At 38.0% G+C, this 23441-nt stretch overlaps 1 protein-coding gene across 2 annotated transcripts in view; it reads left to right on the top strand.

Moving 5' to 3' along the window:
- Positions 1–22184, top strand: part of JAG2 (jagged canonical Notch ligand 2) — a 95277-nt gene extending 73093 nt beyond the window's left edge. For both annotated transcript variants that reach the window (XM_075129926.1, XM_048853593.2), the window contains 14 exons: positions 981–1131; positions 1689–1853; positions 2530–2643; positions 4809–4922; positions 5394–5507; positions 6510–6626; positions 7761–7788; positions 9082–9167; positions 11727–11840; positions 12031–12146; positions 14585–14833; positions 15320–15451; positions 16540–16696; positions 19907–22184. In XM_075129926.1, the coding sequence (XP_074986027.1) occupies positions 981–1131; positions 1689–1853; positions 2530–2643; positions 4809–4922; positions 5394–5507; positions 6510–6626; positions 7761–7788; positions 9082–9167; positions 11727–11840; positions 12031–12146; positions 14585–14833; positions 15320–15451; positions 16540–16696; positions 19907–20385 (2136 nt within the window). In that variant the 3' untranslated portion in view covers positions 20386–22184. The remainder of the gene's footprint in view (positions 1–980; positions 1132–1688; positions 1854–2529; positions 2644–4808; positions 4923–5393; positions 5508–6509; positions 6627–7760; positions 7789–9081; positions 9168–11726; positions 11841–12030; positions 12147–14584; positions 14834–15319; positions 15452–16539; positions 16697–19906) is intronic.
- The last annotated feature ends 1257 nt before the right edge of the window (positions 22185–23441 follow it).

Below are 23441 nucleotides of genomic sequence, written 5' to 3'. Positions count from 1 at the left end.
TTTTTGCTACAGACAATTTTTTCAGACTGTCTATAAAGTTGTCAGAATTACAGGCAAATAATGAAAACTCTGCAGTGAAGTTAATAAAATCTCCTCCCTTTTTTCTCAGGGGGACACTAAAACAGGATAGTACTTAAAGCTTTTCCTAAAGTAAAACAGGCTCTTGAGAATAGTAGTTGGTAGGAAAGGTACTGTGATATGAGGTACTTTTTTCATTCACTGGCATGTAAGGACTGTTTTAAGCAAATGTAGCAGACACAAGAAGACTGTATATTAAGATGAGTCACTTCCTTAAAAGGATGTGTCTGTGTAAAGGTTTACATGCTGTGAGGTTTTTTGTCTAAGTTTGGCATTTTCATCCTAATAGTAGTAACAGACAGGATTTAAGAGATCTTTTAAACCATCTTTCTTAAATATGCACATTCATGAAGTTAGTAATGAAAAGCCTGTTTGCTATCAATGGAGGTGGCAGGAGAATTAAGCAGCTGTATGGGAATTTTTAATGCTCTGGAAGTATTGTGCCAAATAGTTGCAAGCATGAGTAGATTGTATGAAAACTATACAGATGCACCAGTGTCCAATTCAGTTACAGTATTAGAGGGCAGACACAGAAATAGTAAAGGGTAGAGATTACAATATGACATTTTTGAGTTTAAATTTTGTATTTTATTTATGCATCATTTCTTACCCTTTTTTTTTCACACTCAGCTTGCTGACAAAACTGAACGATCACAAAGTCCTTGTTGAATCTTCAGAGTGATCCTTTATAGTAGTAACAACTATTTTGCAATGGACTTGACTAAAGTAACTTGCAGCCTGTATCCAAGCTGTAGAATGGCATACAATATAGACAATTTATAAACATTGTGTTTAATATTAATTTCCTGATAAAGTAACTTCATCAGTGTCTATAGCAACATTGATAATGCTGCTTACCGTGCTGGGAAATAGTTCCTGATGGCTGATACTCTTTATTACAGATGGATGTTGATTTCTGTGAACCTAACCCTTGCAAGAATGGGGCTAAATGCTATGATCTAGGAGGAGATTATTACTGTGCCTGCTCTGATGACTATGATGGAAAGAATTGTTCTCACCTCAAGGACCACTGCAAGAACAGTTCTTGCAAAGGTATGTGCTGTCCCCCAGGAATTCATTACTTGGGCAGTCATGTAGAACACAATGGGAGAAAAATGCAGAGGATTATAGGGTGGCAGGGAGTAGTGTCTCTTATCAAAGTGCTGTAGTTAAACTATGTATGCAGTGTAGCTGTAGCAGTGTCAGTCCCAGGTTATTAGAGAGAACAAGGTTGGTGAGATAAAATCTTTTATTGGGCCAGCTTCTGCTGGTGAGAGAGACAAGCTTTCAAGCCACACAGAGCTGCAGAAGAGTTGTGTGTGTGGCTCAAAAGTTTGTCTGTCACCAGCAGAAGTTAGACCATGTCAAGTACATGATGGCTGGGGGAATGGGAAATATGCTTGTAATCTTGTGTATTACTTGCAGGGTAATGCAAGATAACTTTCACTTAATGTTATAGTCTTAGAATGTGCATAAAATGTCTTCCAATAAGATATGAACAATGTGTTTACTACTCTAAGATTAAAAAAGCCACAGTTCTTGGTTGGCACAATCTTTTCTATATATAGCTAATGGTGTTAAGAGTAACTGATTTACCTTTTTATTCTTAGTAATAGACAGCTGTACAATAGAAGTATTCACAAATGCTACACAGGAAGGTATCCGTTTCATTTCATCTAATGTTTGCGGGCCTCATGGACGGTGCATTAGTCAGCCAGGAGGGAATTTTACTTGTGCCTGTGAGAGGGGTTTTACTGGAACGTACTGCCATGAAAGTAAGTGGAAGTCTGTCTATCTTTTTAAAGAGCTTGAAGGCTTAGAGATTTTTTTTTTTCAATCATTAAAGGAACGTTGCTTTGAAATTTTCTTTAAAAAATGGACAATTAATGTTAATGCTTCGCTTCTAGGTTGCTTGTTCAAAGCCGGGTCATCTTGGTAATGACTTTTAGTCATTATGATACTATTTCAGTTTTCTCTGTAAAACAAGTTGTGGTTTTAATACAGATTTTAGGGAATGGGTGTCTTCATTACAACTGGCACCCTCATGGGCAATCCCTCCACAGGAAGCTATGAATTCATTAGACGTAGAGTTTGAACTTTCTTGGAGCAGGTTTTGAGGCATATTGGTGAGGCAGTGTAAGAGAGCCTGCCGTGCACTGTTAGCATTTTTGGTACAGTGACTTAGAGTATTTGCCAGATGGAAGGAAATTCCCAGTATCAACAGTGAGAATATGATTAGAACCATTAACCATTTTTGAAAACAAGTGTGTGCGTGTGCACCCATTTTACATGGACAAATGGAGCGCATAAGTTCCAGAGCTGTCAATCTGGCACACCCTCTGCGGGACCTAGCTCTTCAAAATGTTTAACACGAATCTGAAACTGTCTTCTGCATTTAATTCACTGATTAAAATAGTCCCAATTATAACCCTGTGTTGACTTTCTCTTTAGATATCAATGACTGTCTTGGAAAACCTTGCAAGAATGGCGGGACTTGCATTGATGAAGTAGATTCATTTAGGTGTTTCTGCTTAAGTGGCTGGGAAGGAGAATTGTGTGACACAAGTGGGTACAACTAAAAATTTCTAGCTTTGATAACATTTTTTGAGGCATTTAGTCTGCAGTTAAGAATGTTGGAATTGAGTTTCTCTGACCATTCTATAGAACCGTGGCATTTCCTATTCCACTTGCCAAATGACTGTTTAAGAGGCTTTAAGAATGCAGCTTCTAAGGGGAGCAGTTCTTTAAATGTGAATGTAACCTGATTTTGCAGCGCTTTTTTGATTTTGCAGCGTGCTTTTTGATAAAAGCTTTCAGTAATTATCATTTTTCATCCTGCTAATTAACATTTTCAAAATAAGACAGCAGAGAGTCCTGTGGCACCTTACAGACTAACAGACGTATTGGAGCTTAAGCTTTCGTGGCTAAATACCCACTTTGTCAGATGCATGTAGTGGAAATTTCTGCCTCTGGAAATTTCCACTACATGCATCTGACGAAATGGGTATTCACCCACGAAAGCTTATGCTCCAATATGTCTGTTAGTCTATAAGGTGCCACAGGACTCTTAGTCTGGACCTTTAAAAGTGGCAAACGTGGCTACCCCTCTGATACGTTTTCAGAATAGTTAGAGGAAAGCATATGCTGGTCCTTAGAATGTTCTTGCAACACAGTTGTCACTATACCAAAAGCAATCTGATAGTCCAGGTGTACTAAAAACCAAACAAACCTGTGATATGAATCAGTCTTTTATGGTGGTATTGATGGAAATCTAGATTAATGCCCAGACTTGGACCACAACTAAATCTTAAGTGCTAGAGGTTGGAAGAATGAATAGCTCAAACAGTCTGCATCGCAGAGATGTTCGTGTTTTCTTCAATTAAACTCTAAGATAGGATTATAAATATTCCTACTGATATCTCCAGAAGTACTATTAGAGTAAAAACAAAAATATGCCGGCCAGAGGCTGTCTAGGCTAGTTATGTGTAATTGATGTACTGGAGTATCCTGGTAACTGACCCAGAGCAGTTTTTCTTCCCAAGGACTTCTGCTTCAGAGGTATGCCATTCGCCCCACTATTGAGAACCCACTGAGTCATCTAATACTGTCGATTAAATATATAGCAAATGTTGAACTCTCATATTTTAAAAAAGCATAACCATAACAATTGATGTAATTGAGTTTGGAATGAAAGAACTAACTTAAATATAACCTAGACTTTAGAATGTACTATCAATTGTTACCAAGTTATATCCTATCTGGATCGTCTTCCATGAGGGAAAAACTTCCCCTCTTGAATGAGTAGGGCCTATGTTCCTATCACCTTGGACTGATGAATGCAAAGAGGGTAATATTTGATCAGTACTTGGATGGATTACTGCAAAGAAGATCTCTCTTCCCTCTGAATTAGAAAAGCATTTCTAAATCTTGGTTTTAGGGGTTTACATGGCTATTTCAGTTGCCATTTTTCAGATCAGATGTGAAACATGGGCCTTTAACCCTTTGGTCCTTTTTCAAGAGATGTTAACATGGTGTCTTGGCTAAATTCCATCTTAGATAATTGTTCTGCCTACAAAAATTTTCCCCAGTTCAACAGAAAAAAGCATTCTGCTCTTCCTGTTCTAAAACTCCCAGGTAATATTGATGGTGTCAGATGATTTTATATCTCATGCAAAAAATTTATCAGAGGGGCCAAGTATTTAAATTAACAAATGCTGAACACCACTTAGAGATGGTCCCTCTAGGTCTGGGTTGAGGCCCATTGGTGGGGCAGTATGGGCCTGATCCAGAGCCCCATGAAGTCTGTTGGAATCTTCCCAATGATTCCAGTGGGCTTTGGATCAAGCCTTGTGTGAGGAAGCTTGCTCTAACGGTGCCAGAGCAGTACCTGTTCTTTGGGTAGCAAAAGCTCGGTCTCCAGATCGGTCAGTATAGTACCTTTCCCAAAAATAGTTTTGAATCTGAAAAATTCTTAAAAGAAAATGTAAACATCTAAGGCATCTTTTAATTCATGGTTTTCAGTATTAAACTCTGGATTCTCATGTCATCTTTTTGCCACTGTTTTCATGCCAAGGTCTGAAGCTTTCTTTGCACTTCTGACCAGTTCTTGTCTCTGTGTGGAGACATTTTATTTCTTCACAAAAGACAATATACCTAATTTTTTTTTTAAAAAGAAACTCCTCTATCCTAGTCTACCGCATTTTGTTGAGCACTTTGAATTTTTTTAATAGATTTTAACGACTGTTCCCCTAATCCGTGTCACAATGGAGGCCGATGTATTGATTTGGTGAATGACTTCTATTGTGAATGTAAAAATGGTTGGAAAGGCAAAACTTGCCATTCACGTAAGTGTTTACTTTGTTCATATTCATCTTTTGTGCACATACTTCTATTCTTTCTCCCATAAAGGGTGGAGGGGAAACTACCAGTTTTCTCAAATGGATTTGAGACCGCACCTGTGGAGGAATCAAAGTCTATATTCATAATCTCCTTCCCAGTCCAAAACAGTGGTGGTGGTGGTTTTTAAAAGGTTCAAACAAACAAAAACTCTTGTCAACATGTTAGGCTGTTGAATTAACAGTGGAGGAAAGACAATAACTGCCATTTGCTTGATTTCATTATAATACCAGAGCAAATGGAACAGTGCACTTTCTTAATGGTATTACATTGAAATATTAAGTTTGTTCTAAAAATTAGAAATCAAACTACATCCAAACATACTCTGCAATGTCTGTCACAGAAAATGTTAATATCTTGTTTTAACTTCCATACACTCTTGATGTGCTGCTTAGTTCTTGTTTTGTTGTGGCTCCTAGGTGAATATCAGTGTGATGCCAATACTTGTAGCAATGGAGGAACATGTTATGATGATGGAAACACTTTTAGATGTTCATGTCCTCCAGAATGGAAAGGGAGCACTTGCAACATTGGTAAGCTTTTAACTTTACTCATTGATGTGTGATAGAGTCCAAAATGGGTTGAGGCAGAGAGGATTCTAGATAGCTCTCAAATATTTGGTAATTGGGAGAGGCTAGTTCAAGTCCAACCCAGTGGCCAGTGACCATAAGTTTTTAATACCTTTCATTTCATGTAGACCCTGAACAGGAATTTTGTCACGTCTATCCAGTATTCAGTAGAATGTTCATATAATAAAAAATATGCATTACAATTCGCACCATGACTCCTACCTAATAAGACTTCCAAGAAAAGATGGAGTGGGCATGGAGAAGCATGGTAGAAATTCATTGGGAGCAATATGGGGAAGCTTGCATTGCTGTGTTGGCTGGGGCTGGGCCTGGGTTTTTGTCTGTCTTATTAGTTTGTTTTTGGTACCTGTTATGTGAACTAATGGAAGATGTCCATCTCCATTTCTAAAGAACTGTTTTCATGAGTACTAAACTTCCACTAGAAATGTGAGATGAAAAATTAGATGAAGACAGCACAATTTTAGTCATTCCACTTGGCTCTGGTTCTATTTCTTATATATATCATACTCATGTTTAACTAGGTTATAGAATTTTAAATCATAGCTTGGCATTCATATTTACCACACTGTGTCCTGAGATGTTGACACAGGAAGAGTATGAGGCCAAGAAACTAGCAAGACTTTTGGATTGGACACTTGTGTGGATAACAGGAATACTCAGAGTTATAGTCATAACAAAAATTTGAAAGGTATATTAAATCTCATGCTTAAGGCAATCTCTAACTAATAGGGATCAGGATCAGAACTAACACAGGAGATATAGTAATCTATATCTACCTATTTCTAGGTTCCCAAACCTTCCCCTGTATTGTCTGGTACTGGCCAGACGGACCTTGAGTCTGATCCAGTATGGCAATTACTATGAACCAACCGAAATGGGGATATAAGTTTGAAATCTAGATTTTGATACTGTTTTACATAATTGTTTTGTTTGTTTAAATCAAAGCTAAAAACAGCAGCTGTATTCCTAACCCTTGCATGAATGGGGGAACATGTGTTGGCAGTGGCGATTCTTTTTCTTGCATCTGTAAAGAAGGATGGGAAGGACGTACATGCACACAGAGTAAGACTTCACTTTTTTTCCACTAAGATACTAGGAGTATCTGGTACAAAGCTGTTAATTAAACCAAAGCAGCTTTTTAATGTTCAGGTGCCAACATGTATGAATCATTCAGGGTGGGAGGTAGCTAGAGGGGACAAAGCTTGTCTAATGAACTGAGAGAGCTTGTTTGTTTTGCACCTAATTTTTGCCAACATAAATGTTTAATTTCCTATGGAGAAATGATCTTTGAAAGTTTATTCCCAAAATTTTACAAAGATTTTTTTTTTTCTCTGAGTATTTGTCTCTAAAACTAGTAGCAGGTGGAAAAGCAGACTGAACTATATATCCTGTTAAGAATGCTAAAATGGTTGGCTTTTATTTTCCTGTAGTATAACATTTCACTCTTTTAGTGACGTACCAACAGGATGATTTGTTTAGGTGGGGCAAAGTTTGCGTTTCTGCTGCCTCAAGACATAACATGAAGAAACCATTGCCTCTGAACTACATTTTCACCTTAAATCAACTCTGAAATGATGCCTTTATTAGATTGTTCAAAGTTGACTATATTGGTGATGTTAACCCTAAAAACTCTGAATTTGTTTATAATTGCAAGGTTTTGTAAAATACAATAAAGTTTAAAAAATAACTGGGTAAATTGCATACATGCATATGAAAGGTCAAAGGAGTAGTGCTCCTTTAAGAAACTGTAGAGGCTGGTTTAATTAGCAATAGCCAATACCATTGTAATTGTGAATATAGTCTTGCTGTCTGTTCCTGAGTTTAGCTGCTATCCCACAGCACTTTAATCTCTGAAGTTGTGATCTATCCAACTGAGACGAGTTCAAAGGTCACTGAATTAAATGGCCAGATACAGTCTTTAGCATTTGTCACTTATATTGTATGTAAAAGCTCATTTTAAACCATTTTATTGTTACCTTTATGGAGTTTCACCTGAAAACAACCCGTTTTGTAGTTAGTGTATTTATACCGTATTACAATTTCTTGATTGCAGATGAAAATTTAAAAATTTCTTTTGGTTTACTATACTCTTGTTCCTTTAGGTTTTTAGTTTTAGTATAGATTTAGTTTTACAGATTATAATTGGCATGCTACATATTCTAAAATTCATACAGTTCATTTACTCTTCCATTATAGATACCAATGACTGCAACCCCCATCCATGGTAAGTACTACAAACCTTCTGTTCATTCTTTTATTTTCATAGCACTTGAACATATTGTTATATGTTACTCTTAAAAATATTCATCCTTCACTGAATCAAAATTGTACTCTAAACATAATTAGACCTGGGCTTATAAAGAGAACATTCTAAACATTCTTGCTCAAACTTTTCACAAAATATGCTTTATTTGTGCTCCCTCTTTTGTTTTTGCTTTCTGCAACAATGGAGCAATTTAGAGTTCACTGGTGAAAATATTTATAAGAATTAATTTCTAAATCTTGTGTTAGTATTCATGCCAGAAGTACTTTTGAAAGTTTATCCAGTCAAAAAAAAGAATAGCATTTTATGTAGTGAATCACAACTAAGATCAAAATTAAAATATTTGCTATCCAGTTTGAATGAAAAATGTGAAGATACTCCCTGAAAGAAGAATGTAGCCATCACAAATTTTAGTTCACCCATACTATTCATTGACCATTATTTGCTTAGCTCTTACTATAATAAATACAAGAAATTATATCCCATTTAAGATCAAATATTGGCTCTGAATCTTCTAAAATGTCTTAGTGAAATTTGATAAGTAGCGGGATATTCATACACATACTCTCTTCTGAAACTGCAAATACAGATTCCTTTGTCCATTGTCTTAACACATTTTGCTACTAACAATGCTACTCCCATAATTTTCTGTTTTTTATGTAAAATCTAAGTTTTTAAAATGCAAACTTCTGCGTTAAGCAAACATCCAGTAAATCTTGCAAGTTTTCATTTTCTGATCCATCCTCTGCATTTTGTACACTTCCAAACAATGTGGGGGGAAAACCTTCAATTTCTGTTTTACATCTTGTGCACAGCCATTGCATTTTTTTCCTGAGCTGTGTTCATATCTTTATAAATATTCCTAACTATACTTTTTCCCACAGTTCCTATAATATTGTTTTATCAGATAAATTATATTGCTTAATAACTCATCTAACAATATCCCAGATATCCTTTCTCTTAGTGGGAACAGATCATCCCTTTAAACAGAAGCAGAAGGCTTAATTAACAAAGGTTTAATTAGAGACCAACAAAACAATGCATATGGCTTATTAAATAGACTCATATTATGAATTAGCAAGGATTTTTTAATTCCATATTGTTGAACAGTGAGAAAATACCATGAATAGGGACAATAGAAATTTGCATTTGAACAGACTCCTATGTGAAAGAACTAGGGTTTTTGTTTATCTTTAGGCTTGTGAATCTACCCTGAGAGCATTCACTGTAATGATAGGTTTATTATTTTTACAGTTACAATGGAGGCATCTGTGTAGATGGTGTGAATTGGTTTCGATGTGAATGTGCTCCTGGGTTTGCTGGTCCTGACTGCAGAATTAGTAAGTACCTGTATGGCTGAAGGACTGAGAGGTCATGCCATCAAGACCCAAAATCTTTGTTATCTTGACCCTTTGACATTTCATGCATTAAGCTTAGGTCAGCTGTACCCCAAATAATGAAGCAGAAGCTAACTGAATTATTCATAGACACTGATCCTCACATTGTAAATAATGGGCTCTTTTTGTCTGGGACAGAATCCCTTTATTCATTTGATAAATGCAACTAAAATACTTGGCTTAAATTGTACTCAAAAGTTCTGTTGCTGGATTTTATGTAGGTGTTTTGTTTTTTGGCCTTTTCTTTCCTGCCATTAGGTTTGTAGTGAGAGAGAACACTTCACATATTTTTATGCTTAAACCATAACAAATGCCTTCTTCGCAGTGATAACTTCGTGTTTCTCCCTCTGGATTCTTACTGCCGACATAATGGGTTGGAAATTTCATAGCTAACTGAAACAAAAAGATCAGGGCAGAGTATAGTCACAAAAGGAGTAACACATGGAACATGTAGCACCTCATTTGCAAGCTTATCTTAAGGACTCTTTAGTGCTATCTTTCAATAACGACCATGAGAATGGTAAAAACTAACTGCTGCGTTTTGTAAGGTGGGGAAATGGAAGACCGAATGAACATGAGCCTTACATTGAAACATGAACTTTGTAGTTTTGTTTAAATAAAACCCCGAAATCTTTAATACTGTGTAACCCACACTGATAGTGTGGCTCTTTGTCCCCCTTCGTGGCAAGACCACATATAGACTGCCTCTGTGCCTGTGCACCTGGTCCTTCAGCTCAAGCAATAGAGATTCATGCCTTTAGGCCCAGAGTTCCTGGGTTTAATCTCTCCTAGATGACCCAACAGGGGGTATCAAGTGATGAGTCCGGTGTTATCTTGGCAACTGTCACCCCACTTACAATGATGCCCTTAACTGGATTTTTCTGCAGATACTGAACCTGGGACATGTGTACCTAAATGCATGAGCAGGTCCATTAGCTCAGAGGCTGAAGCAGACTCTTGTGGCCTCGTTATGGGGTGGGGGATAAAGCTATTAGCATGGTTACAGCTGTATCTGTTACAGGATTCCTGATTTGCACTCTTCCTTATTTACTCTGTAGTAAGTGAGAGAATTGAACCATAAATCAATCATTAGGTTGACGGTGGTGGTACTGATAACAGCGAATGCTGATCAACATATATATGGTGAAATGATAGACTTAACGAGGATCCTTTTGAAAGGAACAAGGAGTGGTAACGTGCTCTACTTGCTTGGTGTAGGTACTATTGTATTCTCCTAAAACCCCAGCCAACTCTAGGATTTTGCTAAGAATCTAGCACAGAATGGTAAACCACTCTCTTGACCCTCCAGGAGGGCATCGGAGACCTACATGTACTTCTGCTGTCACTTGTCATTTTCCATTAGCTCTGCTGATAACTGTCATGTTGCTGTTCCATACCACTTTCACTTCCAGTTACAAACCACAACTTTAAAAACCACACTCACTTATACAATGATGGTGAATCTTGGGAAGAAATTTGATTTATAAGTTTAAAATGTTTGATCTGGGAAAGGGAGAAATGCTGAGAAGACGGCTATTGGAAAGGAAAACATGCAGGGCAAGTCTCCGCTACAGCACAGCTACACCGATGCAGCTGCGCTGTTGTAGCGCGAGAGACGCTCTGCTGACGGGAGAGCACTCTCCTCTCGGCATGATTACTCCACCGCGGTGAGAAACATCAGCTCTGTCGGCGGGAGAGCATCTCCTGCCGACACAGCGCCGGTGTGGACCGCACACAACTTCCATCGCTTGGGGAGGGAGGGGGGTTCACACCCCTGACTGATGCAAATTAGATTGACTTAACCGATAGTGTAGACCTATCCTCAGTATTCCTGGTTTTGCAACTTTAAGTATCCGTGTATACTCTGCTGTTAAAGAATGTGTTGTGTAAATGACAGCTGTTAATTTCCTTAGTGTTACAAAAAATGCACTTCCCTGTGCATCTACCTATGCATTTGATTCCTTGCTCTTTTTTTTAAAGGGGTGGATTTTTATGGCCAAGCGTATGAGTTTCTTTTCAAAAATTCTTGCCCTGATTGCAAGAGAGATTCTTAAAATCTTTTTAAAGTAAGATAATTAGCTTCATTTTGTGTTAAACTATTAACTCGATCTGTTTTCCCTGCCTGTTGACATTAACAGAAGTTACATGGGTGTATGGGGAAGAGACTAGACTCATAAACGTTACTTTTCATCATTTGATGGGCCAGATTATACTAACAAAGTCCATTTGTTTTAAACACAGCCAAGCCAATTTACTACTTAGTGTTTGAATTCAGATGCCTACATTAATGGGCATGCATTTTAAGAAGGTTCAAACTGCTGAGACTAAGCAGCTGTTGCATGTAGCACAAAAGTCAAATTATCTCTTGCACAGACCCATAGCAAAACAGTCCTTACAAGTGAGGATAGCAGATCTTGTTCTTTTTGATTGCTTGTAATTAGACATATAATGAAACATGCTGAATCTTTGCCACTGACTATTTTACTTGTTGATTTTGTTTAGACATTGATGAATGCCAGTCCTCGCCTTGTGCATATGGTGCCACTTGCATAGATGAAATAAATGGATACAGGTGCACCTGTCCTCCTGGGAGAGTTGGCCCTAGATGCCAAGAGGGTAACTTTCCTTTTTTTATAATTTAAAACTATTAAAAAATTAACTCAAGAACCAACTGAGTATTTCATAACTAATAGTTTTTATTGTGTATGCTATTCGCTCTTGTAGATAAATCAAATTAATTTAGGCCTGTATTAGTTTTCAGTTCAGTACTTTAAAAGACTAACTGTACTTTAACTTTTTTTTTAAGTGATTGGTTTTGGAAAATCTTGCCGGCTTAAAGGAATGTCATTTCCTCATGGCAGCAGATGGGATGAAGAATGCAACAACTGCCACTGTTTGGATGGACATATTGACTGCACCAAGGTAATGATTAGACCTATAAATATTCTTCTGAAATACTCTTTTTAGCTGTATGTCTCTACCTGGATTTCTTCATGTGCAAGTTATTAGTCTTCAGTCCCCTTTCTTCTGCATTCTTTCCCCATGTACATCACCCCTACTATATACAATAATATATGTATCCTATTGGGTAAGGTAATAGTAGTAAAGATGCATGATTCAATTTGAGTGCATCTGCCCACTAATTAGTCTCTACTTTGCTATATCGAACATTCCAAACTTCTGAGCTGCTTTCAAACCATCACTAGAATACAGTGCTTGTGTTTAGGACTGCACAGTTGGACTCATGGGGCTAACACACACTGGCTTTTCAGCTGGAGAGCTTATGAAAAATAGCACCAATGTTGCTCGCTGCTTGTGAGTTACACAGATAATTTCAGATGAGTGCCAATAATATCTGTAATATTACACCACAGTATAGACTCCTACAAAATCTGTAGGAAAAAATACCAAGTTTTTTTGTTTTGTTTTGTTTTTTTAAAAGATTTCTAATGACTTTGGAGATTGGTCCAGCAGTAAAGCTAGCTGCCTTTATATTCTTTGTCCAGCTACACATGCCTCAAGGGCAAAGAATTTTCTATGATTTTCTAGATCATTTTCAGATAGTTATAATGTAAATTTGAGATCTGATTTGTTTTTAAAACATGATGATTACTAGCTTCTTGGTGGCTCATTTTGATAGTCCTAGTGAAGACTAGTGGGTGTAGTGCAAGTGAGGTGATCAAAGGTGCACTATAAATGGAATTTATCACCGTAAATAAACAGCTTGTTTTTGTGGCTTTCATACATAAGGAAGCATATATTTTATTCCATTAATATCCAGAGACACAAGGTGGGTGAGGTAATATCTTTTACCCGAAGAAGAGCTCTGTGTAAGCTCAAAAGCGTGTCTCTCTTAGTAGAAGTTGGTCCAGTGAGGGATATTACCTCTAATGTCCTGGGACTGACATGGCTACAACACTGTCTACATCCTTACTATCCAGTCTAGACTTCCAAGGGCACCATATGTGCTCCTAGGAGAAGAATCTGTATAACATTAGGCTTCACCATTGACAGGTGTATACGGTTAAAATGTAGCTGTACTTAGAGGTGATCTATACCACCCAGTAACAGAGTGTGCCTATAGTACTCATTCCTAGGAAGGAGGAATAAAGCGTGTTAGTGAGGTAACATGGTACTTATTCACCTGAGTGTCTCTTCCCACCCCAAAGTTAAGACTAACTGAGATGTTATCAGGAAGAGGTAACATGCCCCAATGCTGTGGTTCTCAATGAGAGGTCTGGGCGGGGGCCATGGGCAGGTTTCAGGGTGTCTTCCAAAATAAATCAGAGAGCAGGGCCAACATTAGACACTCTGGGGCCCCCCAGGCAGAAAGCCGAATCCTGAGCCCCACTGTTTGAGGCCAAACCTGAAGGCTGAACCCTTCCTCCCAGGCTGAAGCTGGAGCCTGAGCAACTTTGCTTGGCAGGGCTCTGGGCAATTGCTTTGCTTGTTAACCCCCTAATGCCAGCCCTGGCTTTTAATCTACTGGAAAACAGTTGTTGTGGCATGGGTGGGCCATGGAATTTTTATAGCATGTTGCAGGAGGGGAGGCTTAGAATGACAAGGTTGAGAACCCCTGGCCTAGTGGATAGAACGCTCCTCAAGCTCAAGCAGGGGGTTGGAGTAGATGACCACCTGAGGTCTCTTCCAACCCTAATATTCTATAATCCTGTGATCCTAAGCTTAGGAGGAGACCTGCAAAATATCTGCAGGACTAACTATTATCATCCTTCAAATTCCTCATTCGAGCTCTTTGTAGCCATCACGGAAAAGATGTGACACCACAGAGACTGCTGGTGTGCTGGGCAGTAGGCTCAGCACACTGACCAAAAGTGTCTCATGTTTCCTTCCACTTCCCTCTCTATGTTCTGTTTCCATCTGTTAGTTTGTAAACTGTCTGGACTCTCTCTCCCTTGTTCTGTGTTTGTAACGTGCTGAGCACAATGGGGTTCTTGTCCTAAGAGCTATAGTAATACAAATAATAATCGCAGCTCTGCCACTAGTGTGCTGGATGACCTTGGGCCTCCCTGCCTAATTTTCCGTAAAATGTGGATAATGATACTTTAAGTGCTTTGTATGAAAAGTCTTGTAAGACTGTGGTGGTGATGGGCTGATCATCATTGTCACACTAGGAAAATGTGGCCAAGCTTTTATCATGAGTACCTAAATCTGAAGCACACTATTAAAGAGAGCGACAGGAGTTAAAACTACAGCATATGACCTGTAGAAATAACTGTCTGTTTTCAGTAAGAATAAAAGTCGAGTTTGATCATTACCATTTTCTGTGCATTACTGGTAATTACTGTAAATTGTAGCGAATCAATAATTAACTGATTTTTTCATCTCCTTTTAATTTCTAGGTGTGGTGTGGGAGTAAACCATGTTTATTACAAAAACATCAGGATCATGCAAACAATTGGTGTCCCATTGGTCAAGAATGCCAAGAAATAATGTATATCAAATGTTTTCAACCTCCTTGCACCAACTGGGGAGAATGCAGCACATTGGAGCCTCTACCTGTTAATATCAAGTGTCCGCCTAGTTCTGGATATTTAGACAATAATTGTGCCAGAATTACTTTAATTTTTAACAGAGACAAGGTACCCCAGGTGAGAACAAAATTCTTACACTTGCCCAATAGCATAGAAACACTGGATTCTCGTGTATACCCTGTGTAGGTGCATATAAAACGTGCTTTTTATCAATGTCTGTTACTGCCCTCTGTTTACAAAACTTCTTTTCATCATATGTCTGAAGCTGTACTATGAGAACTTTGCTCCAATATGTTGTCGTTCAGCCACAGTGCAAAAATAAAGAAACCCACTGTAATTTAGAGAGCTACATAAGGCTTATTTTAATATTTCTCCTTTAACATATATACAAAACTGGGTAAGTATTTACCAGTATATGCTGTTCAAACTGCTCTGGTTTGGTCCAAATATTGCTAGAGTCAACCAGAGAATCTGTCCCACGCTTGTTTTTGCCAGAATTCATATAACTATGTAAAATTGTTGATAAAGCTGTATGCACCAGTAGTCTTTTAAATACAATTTTTAACTTGCACTGAAAGATATGATTTATCTTACTTCTAATAGGGCACTACCATTGAAAACATTTGCTCTGAAATTCGATATTTACCAGCCACTCGGACTGTATCTAGGGACAGGACTTTGATAGTATTGTGTGATCTATCATACTCCACAGAGAATGCCGTGGAAGTTGCTATTGTAAGTACTAGACTGTTCTCCTGAACTAAACATGAAAATTGTTTGTCTAGTTAGATTGAACCTGGGAAGAATAAATGAAACACACTTACATCCAACACAGATACCAGTATTCGTATTAAGTTTGACTATATTTTTGACTAGAATTGTTTATTACCTCATGGATCTGTATTGAAAAATTTTGTTCTCACAGTGGCAGAAAATTGCCATCATATTATTGTTTATGTGAAGTTGTCTATTTGAAATAAGTTCAATACAATTACTAGTCTACAGAGGCCCAAATCACAAAAACAATTTGGCACAGTTATTGACAATCTCAGCAGAGACACTGAGCAGCCCTTGAGGGGAAAAAAGTTATTGGTGGGGCACATCTGCCGAGTAAAGAAGCTTTCATGACTGCTGTATATTTACTATGGGCAAAGAGAACTTCAGCCTTCAGGATGCTCAGAGGAAACACTGAAAACATTAGTGAAGGGAGATGGGGGAGATCTGTCAGGGATATGAGTCAGCTAAGTGATGGTTGACTCAAATCCTGCTGAACTATTTGGCTCCTTGTAAGGGAGTTTGGGCAGGATCTTCTTTGTAAGTTGCTTTTAGGTAGTAGGACAGTACATCCAGCTGGAAGGTGTGGTATCAGACAGAGAGTCTGAGCTAGGCTATCTTTGCTTACCAGCTCCAGTAAAGAGCATGCTGAGCTATGATGCAAGTAGGGGGACCTGCACAGTTTAAATATAATGGATTATGTCACTAGTGCAAGCTCATATCGAGATAATCTTGAAACCCTTTACACTACGACTAAGTTTGGCTCCGTGGTGTAAGCAATGTAGAGGTCTGCTGCCTCTACTTGACATATAGCAGGGGACAGTGTCTTTCTGCCATGTGACAGATTTAGAGAATAGTATTGTCCTAATATTTGCATACTACTTCAAAATGAACCAGCCACCCTGTGGAAATAGTAAATTAGGATGTTCTAAACTGCTTTCAGTGTAACTATCAATCTGTACGGCTAATTTAAATTAAGATTAATCATTGATATAGAGAAGTACAGATCTGGAATTATAAAAATTATTTTTGCCATTTTTCCCTCTTAGTCTTTTATCCCACACCAAGATGAGCAAGATAACAGTCTAATACAGAACGCTGCTAATACAATAGTAAATGCAATCACCAAACGGCAAAACAGCACTGTTATGCTGGCAGTTACTGAAGTCAAAGTAGAGACCATAGTTGTTGGGCATTCATCATCCGGTAAGTTGAAGATACATTAGTGTTTTAAGTATACTCAGTGCTCTGATGCTATCTTCCTCTGTCCTGCCAGGAGGGCAGTAGCAGTCAATCATGAAGCTGTTTTGTCACCCTCTCTCTGCTTTTTTGTAGTAGGATCCCAGTTTCCTGCCTCATAACAGATGTGTCATTTAATGGCATACTGAATTGCCTCTTTTTCCCACCCACCCCCCAGCTTGTTCTAGATAACAAAACAGGGAAAAGGACACCAGTGGAACATATAGTATAACTTTCCATGTCTCTATCCCAGGATCAGAAAAGATCATGGTATGAGCAACCTTGCAGGGTGCTGAGCATCCTCAATGCCTAGTCACTTCCATAGGAGTTAAAGATACTCATCGCTTCTTAACATCTGGCCTGATATAATCAGTCATTGCTCTCCATATCCATTCAGTTCGTATTGTGGTTCTCTGCCTCTAGGGATATGGCACAGCTGAATGGATCCTTCACTTGACAATACATCCCTAAGCATATGTGAGGCCAGAGCAGGTGCAGAACATCTGTACGCTAGGTGTCACACACCAGCAGTCCCTCCCAGCACAAGAGACATACAGGAAGCAGTTGTGGGAAATCCCTAGTGGACTCTTTTTTTCTCTAACCAGGAATCCCAGAATGGGAGCCTTACAGTGACAGGAGATTTACCCAGTCTCTTCCTAACTTCTCCAAGATCTCATCCAAGGAGTCCTCCTACCAACAGTCTTGGTCAGTCACATGTATGGCCTCCTTGCTTTCACTGTTGGGGTAGAGAAATGTTTCATCCTTCAAGAAATTTGACACATTTTTCCTCACATATTCCCCCAAGTCCTCTGAGGCAAAAAATAATCTTCATCTCTTTTTTGGACAGGAATTCTCTAGAGGAGGTAGAATTGGTTCCAGACTCTGAGCCCAGGCTGTCATATCTCCTGCCACCAGGAGAGTCATTCTTGGGGAATGGGATTACTTAGTCTCCCACTTCTCCAGAGGATGAAACCAGTCTAACTATAGGAGGCTCATCAAATACTCTCTCCCATCCTTAAAATGGTTGGTGCAGTGTGCTTGGCTCCTGATTGCTCCATCTCTTCCTAAGAACACACATGGAATCTACAGATTAAATATTGCTGTTCATGGTCTTTGACTAGCCTACTTTAAAGTTAACTTGGCAACAGTATCCCATTCTTCACTCTCAACTGCCTCTGAAGGCCAATATCTCTGTCCATGGCTATCTGAATCATAAGGTGTATACGGGATGATAAGGAACATCTTTTTGAGGTAGGAGATTCTGAGCTAAACACTTCATCTACCTCTCATACACTTTGAGATCTAAGCAGACAGACCATCCCATGGTTGGTGATGGGACAGAGTCACCTACCTGAATGGGGACTCCTTCCAAGACCCCTTGTTTTCAGGTGACCATTGGCACAAACCTACTTAAGTGATGACTCCACATTGGTCTGGCGGAGGGAGAAAGTCTGGTTACCATGAGAACGCAAGCTTAATATCCTCTTGGCAGTGAAGTTGGTGGGAATGGCCCTCCTCTCCATAAAGTATTCTGCCTTCAGCCACCATCTAACTGAATTTGACAGCACAGCAGTGGTGACTGAGTTCCTCTGTCACAGAGGGAAAAGAAGTAAAACTCTGTAGAAGTCTGTCATTCTCCAAATGGATGAAATATAATTTGGGCCCTCTGCATTCCAAGTTGACTCAGCCCTCCAGTCTTAATGGCTAAGCTGCATTTGATGTTCTGATATGCAGAGCAGATTTGCAAACCCTCCTCATTGTCTGCCTTATTCACAATAAACTGAGACTTCTATATAAGAAAATAGCTTGTCCAAAAAAACTTCTGAACAATTTTTTTCTTTCTTGGAAAAGTCAGGACAAATATGCAAATCCATCTCTTTGGCATTTGTTTGAGAAGGAGGTGTGCTCCAGATCTTGGTGTAGCTAGGTACCATGGCCATAGAACAGTTATCCTGGAGTACGCTCACCCGTAGGCCGTTGACTTAATTCTTCCTGATCTTAAGGTTTTATCTAAGGCAACTGCATGGTATTCCTGCTACACAGTCTGACTGCATAGTGTTGGCTGGCATAGGATATGACTAGAATCTTTCATGATAATTCCCTAGCAATACCCCAGGTCTCAAAGAAAAGCACAACGTATTCCATCTTTTGAATTCTCTTGAAACTTCCTCTTCTATATTTGCTTCTAATACTGCTTCCCTTCCTGACTTTGGAGAAGTAAACAGAAAATTATCCTCCACTGGACGTAAAAGTAGCTAGCAAAAATACATTTCCAAAGCAAATGATCTCCCAGAGGTTGATTTTAAAAGAACATAATTTGCAGGGAAAATAGCCTGTTCTCTGATATATTTCTGTATTCATGTAGCTGTGGAAGCACTCAATGGGGCTTGCTGGGAAGGGAGAGGAGAAAGGGAATGAAGAAAAACTGCTACTTCGATTGACTGTTACCTTGTAGTGTGATATGCAGAAAGGGTAATACGTTTGCACTGACTGAATGCAGTCACAGCAAATGTCAATAACTAACTTGTACTTTTTTCTGCTTGTTAGTTTTACTTCTAAGAGTGCTAGATGTAATATTTTTAAATTTACATGATCAGTGTTCAGGGTATTAAACGAAGTAAGTTTAAAAAAAACCATATGACACATTTGAAAGGAATATAGTTTCCATTAACTCAAGTGAAGGTATACAGAGAGTGCTTTATCTATATGCAGAAGTATTTGGATAGCTACACTTAGTAGAAAATAGCTGTATCATCAGTAGTACATAAGATCACATAAAGATATACCATAAAGAGAGAGAAGCCATGAATACATAGTTCCTATGTAACTTTACTTCCTGAAAGGTAACTGGAAGAAAGTCAATCCAGATATCAACTAATCAATGTAGTTCTAATGGTGTTATATACCAGTGTATATACTCATGTAGCAATGTCCAGTAGAATAGAAATCTCCTCTGATTTTCTGCCATCATATTTCTCAGGAACCGTTTTTTCCAGTCAAAAGGACTAGAGTTTCAAGCAGAAAATTAACTTAATATTTTATGGCAATTCCATCCTTTCCAAAAGGATTCTGAGAGGATATACCTGCAGCATATGTATGGATATTTCTTATTGCAGATGTTCAGCGTTGTCTAACTAGTTTCAGTAACCAGGCTTTCTGTTTTGGTTTGTCCCCTAGATTATCTGGTTCCAATACTTTGTGTAGTTTTTAGTATTGTGTGGCTGACTTGTATAATCATCTGTGTATGGTGGACTCGAAAGAGAAGAAAAGAGCGAGAGAGAAATCGCCCACATAGAGAGGAGAGTACCAACAACCAATGGGCACCTTTAAATCCCATAAGAAATCCTATAGACAAACCTTACAGTAACAAAGACATTCGTTATGAATGCAAAAATTTTATATCTCCTCAAAAAAGAACTTGTGATGCAGTGGAGGAATATGTAGAATATGAGGAAGAGGAGGAGGAGGAGGAGGAGGAAAGAGAAGTCTTAGAAATGGACAAATTCCTCACAAACAAACTCTCAATGCCTTTGTCAGCAAAGGCATCTGACACATCAGAGAGCAGTCCGGTAAAGAAATCCCATCATATAAACAAAATGGACAACAGATCTGTAAAAAATGTGAATGCATCAAACTTTGAAGGCGGTAGAGGCTAACCTGTATTCAGAACATAGGCGTACTGTGCCTACACTTAATGGGGAGGGGGAAATTGACATCTCCACTTTGCATCAAGGACTAAAATATTGGAGTCAAATGTTCATAGTTTCTTTATTTTGCGTAAAAAAAAAAATTAAATAAAAAACAATAAAATTAAAAAAAAAGTTTATTTTGTTTCTTTAGCCTTGTATAAATTATTCAATGACTGTCAGATGAAAAAAAAAGTAATCTTTGATAGTTGCTATTTTTGTAAAGTTTACTTGTAATACACTCGCTGTATGGCAGAGGAGAGAGGTTGTATTTTCAATATATGTGTAAAGTTTATTACAAGAGACTGTACACTGTTTACAGAATGTATTTCTTTTTATTACTTGCTCTAATTTAATGGTGGCTTTAAAACCTCCTGGTTGAGGAAATTGTGTGAACTTAAACTGTTTCTTGACTTCAAATCTCTATTAATGGCAGCTCACTGCACTTGTTACGTTAGTAGCTTCTGTAAGTTTTTTCAAATTTGCCTTACACACTTTGTAACAGGAACAAAAATTATAGAGATCTTTCAACTGTGGTTTAAAAGTGGCCTTTTTATTTTTGTTTTAATTACTTTAGAATTGCAGTATTGAAGCATGTGACAAGTGCCTTGAGATTAAACTTTTTCTATAGCAACTGTCAAAGACTGCCATACCGATATAGTTAAATTGCGAGAACTGACATGGTTTATTTTGTAATTGTGAAAATGCTTTTTTTGTAAATATGTATATATTAAATGAATCACTCTGTATATTTGATTTAATAACTTAAAATATTTTGGTCTTTTTTTTACGTCATTCCTTTTAATTTATGTTGCCAAAAGGGAGGTTTTATGGCAGTTTATAAAACTTTTTTGTATTATGTCCAGATAAGAAGATGATGTTAGTTAATACAATCAATGTTAGGAATCTGTTGGTCATTTGTATTTACATTGGAACACAACCATTTTACGTGTAAATAGGTCCAGAAACGTTTGTTTTACCCAAGTTCTTCCCATCTCAAGAACAGTAGAGGGTGCATATACTGTACAGTACAACATAGCAAGGCATTTTTCTTTTGTGAATGTTAATTACATGTGGTATTGCATATTTTTTGCATTTAAATACAGGCCTAATGAAGGGAACAATATTTTCCTCATTCTTGTTTCTGTTGTGCTTATTCATCTATTGCTCTAAGAAAACGGTTGGCAAAGTCAGAAGATGGAGTACCTCGAGAAATGGTTGTTCGTAATGGAAGGCTTGTGCATTTTGTTTTTGACTTTTTAAAAGCTTTATTATTGCTATAACTGGGCAAACTATACGTTTATTTTAATTACTGGAAAAACATAACCCTGCATACACTTAGTTATCCTACCAGTGAGAAGAGCGGATGTTTATCTAAAAGTATAAACCCTGGCCAATGAACAATGTAAACATGAATGTTTTGAAACCAATTATTTTATACATGAATGCAGGAATTGTTTTGCAGGATCTTCTGTTTAGTACACTTTGTTTGACATGTTCTTAAATAACTTTCAGAAGAAAACTATTTATTAAAGCATTTTATAACAATGTTTGTTGTAACTTTTTTTACTTTGTGCTAAATATTCAAAACTTATTTTGATATCCTGGTTTAGGAGGTAGCTTTAGAAAGGGTACTATCCTTCACATGTTCCCCAGTATAATCCTAAGTATTTAAACCAAAAATACTTTCTGCTACCCTTGTAACTTTTTGTACTGTAAATGCTGCTGTCTTCCATAATCTAATAAAATGATTCCCTCATTGTGTGTAATACATTTTAAACTGTGTTTGCTTTCAAAATGCATTCTATACGCCTATGATTCTGCTGAACAACATCATCCTACTTTGAAGGGCAGAGTAGTGGGTTCAGTTGCTATTTCAAGAAATCCATTTTACTTTGCTTCTGCAGAAGCACTTTCAAATTTGAGTCCATTGGGAGGTGAGATTAACGAGGAACCAAAGTGCTGCTTTAGCTGTGGGTTGTTCCTATAACCCTGTGTAACTGGCTTCCTCTGAACATCCGCACACTTAAGGGAAAATGGTAGCAGTATCTTGTGCTATCTGATTGGCTGCCTTTATGCTCCATCAAAATTGAATACTTTACTGTTCAACATGACAACTAGCTCTAGAAATTGAACCTGGTGGCACTATTGTATCCACCTTTAGCTTCCAGATCAAATTCCAGACTTTTTCCTTCACCATCTCTATTTCAGGAGCACTAAGAGTGCTTTTAGCTGATACGTAACCTATTAGAACTGAGCACCATATGGAGGGGCTCCAGCCTCAACTGTTGGCTAATGTAAACAGTAGCCTTTCTACTGCTATATTCCCCTGCTTCATCAGTTGAAGATGGGAGACTCTAAAACATCCTACAGCGTGATTTAAGTACTTGCAGTGAGTGTAAAACTTTTTTAAAGGAAGAAAAAAAGCTACTCTCCTAAACAGACCTCCACCTTCTGCAGCTGTCCAGTCCTTGTACTCGACACCATATTAGTATATGGTCTGCTTTAGGTACAACTGTATCCTTGCCAATTGTAACTTACATGGCTTAAATATAGTGGGACTTACTTGATTAATGCAAACCTATGATGCCTCTAACATACTACAGTAGAACCTCAGAGTTATGAACTGACCAGTCAACTGCACACCTCATTTGGACCTGGAAGTACACAATCTGGCAGCAGCAAAGACAATAATAATAATAAAAAAAAAAGTACAGTACTGTTAAATGTAAACTACTAAAAAATAAATGGAAAGCCGCATTCTTCTTCTGCACAGTAAAGCTTCAAAGCTGTATTAAATCAATGTTCAGTTGCAAACTTTTGAAAACAGCCATAACGTTTTGTTCAGTTATGAACATTTCAGAGTTACAAACAACCTCCATTCCTGAAGTATTTGTAACTCTGAGGTTCTACTGTAAATAGTTCCTCTACTGACAGACTAATATTTCTGGGAGAACCGGGGCACTGGACACTATATAGCCTGAAAGTTCATCTTTCACTCTTCATCCAGTTAATACATTTTTCAC

This window comes from Caretta caretta, chromosome 6 (assembly GCF_965140235.1).
Source record: "Caretta caretta isolate rCarCar2 chromosome 6, rCarCar1.hap1, whole genome shotgun sequence".
Taxonomy (NCBI): domain Eukaryota; kingdom Metazoa; phylum Chordata; order Testudines; family Cheloniidae; genus Caretta; species Caretta caretta.
This window is presented reverse-complemented; position numbering and strand designations above follow the sequence as displayed.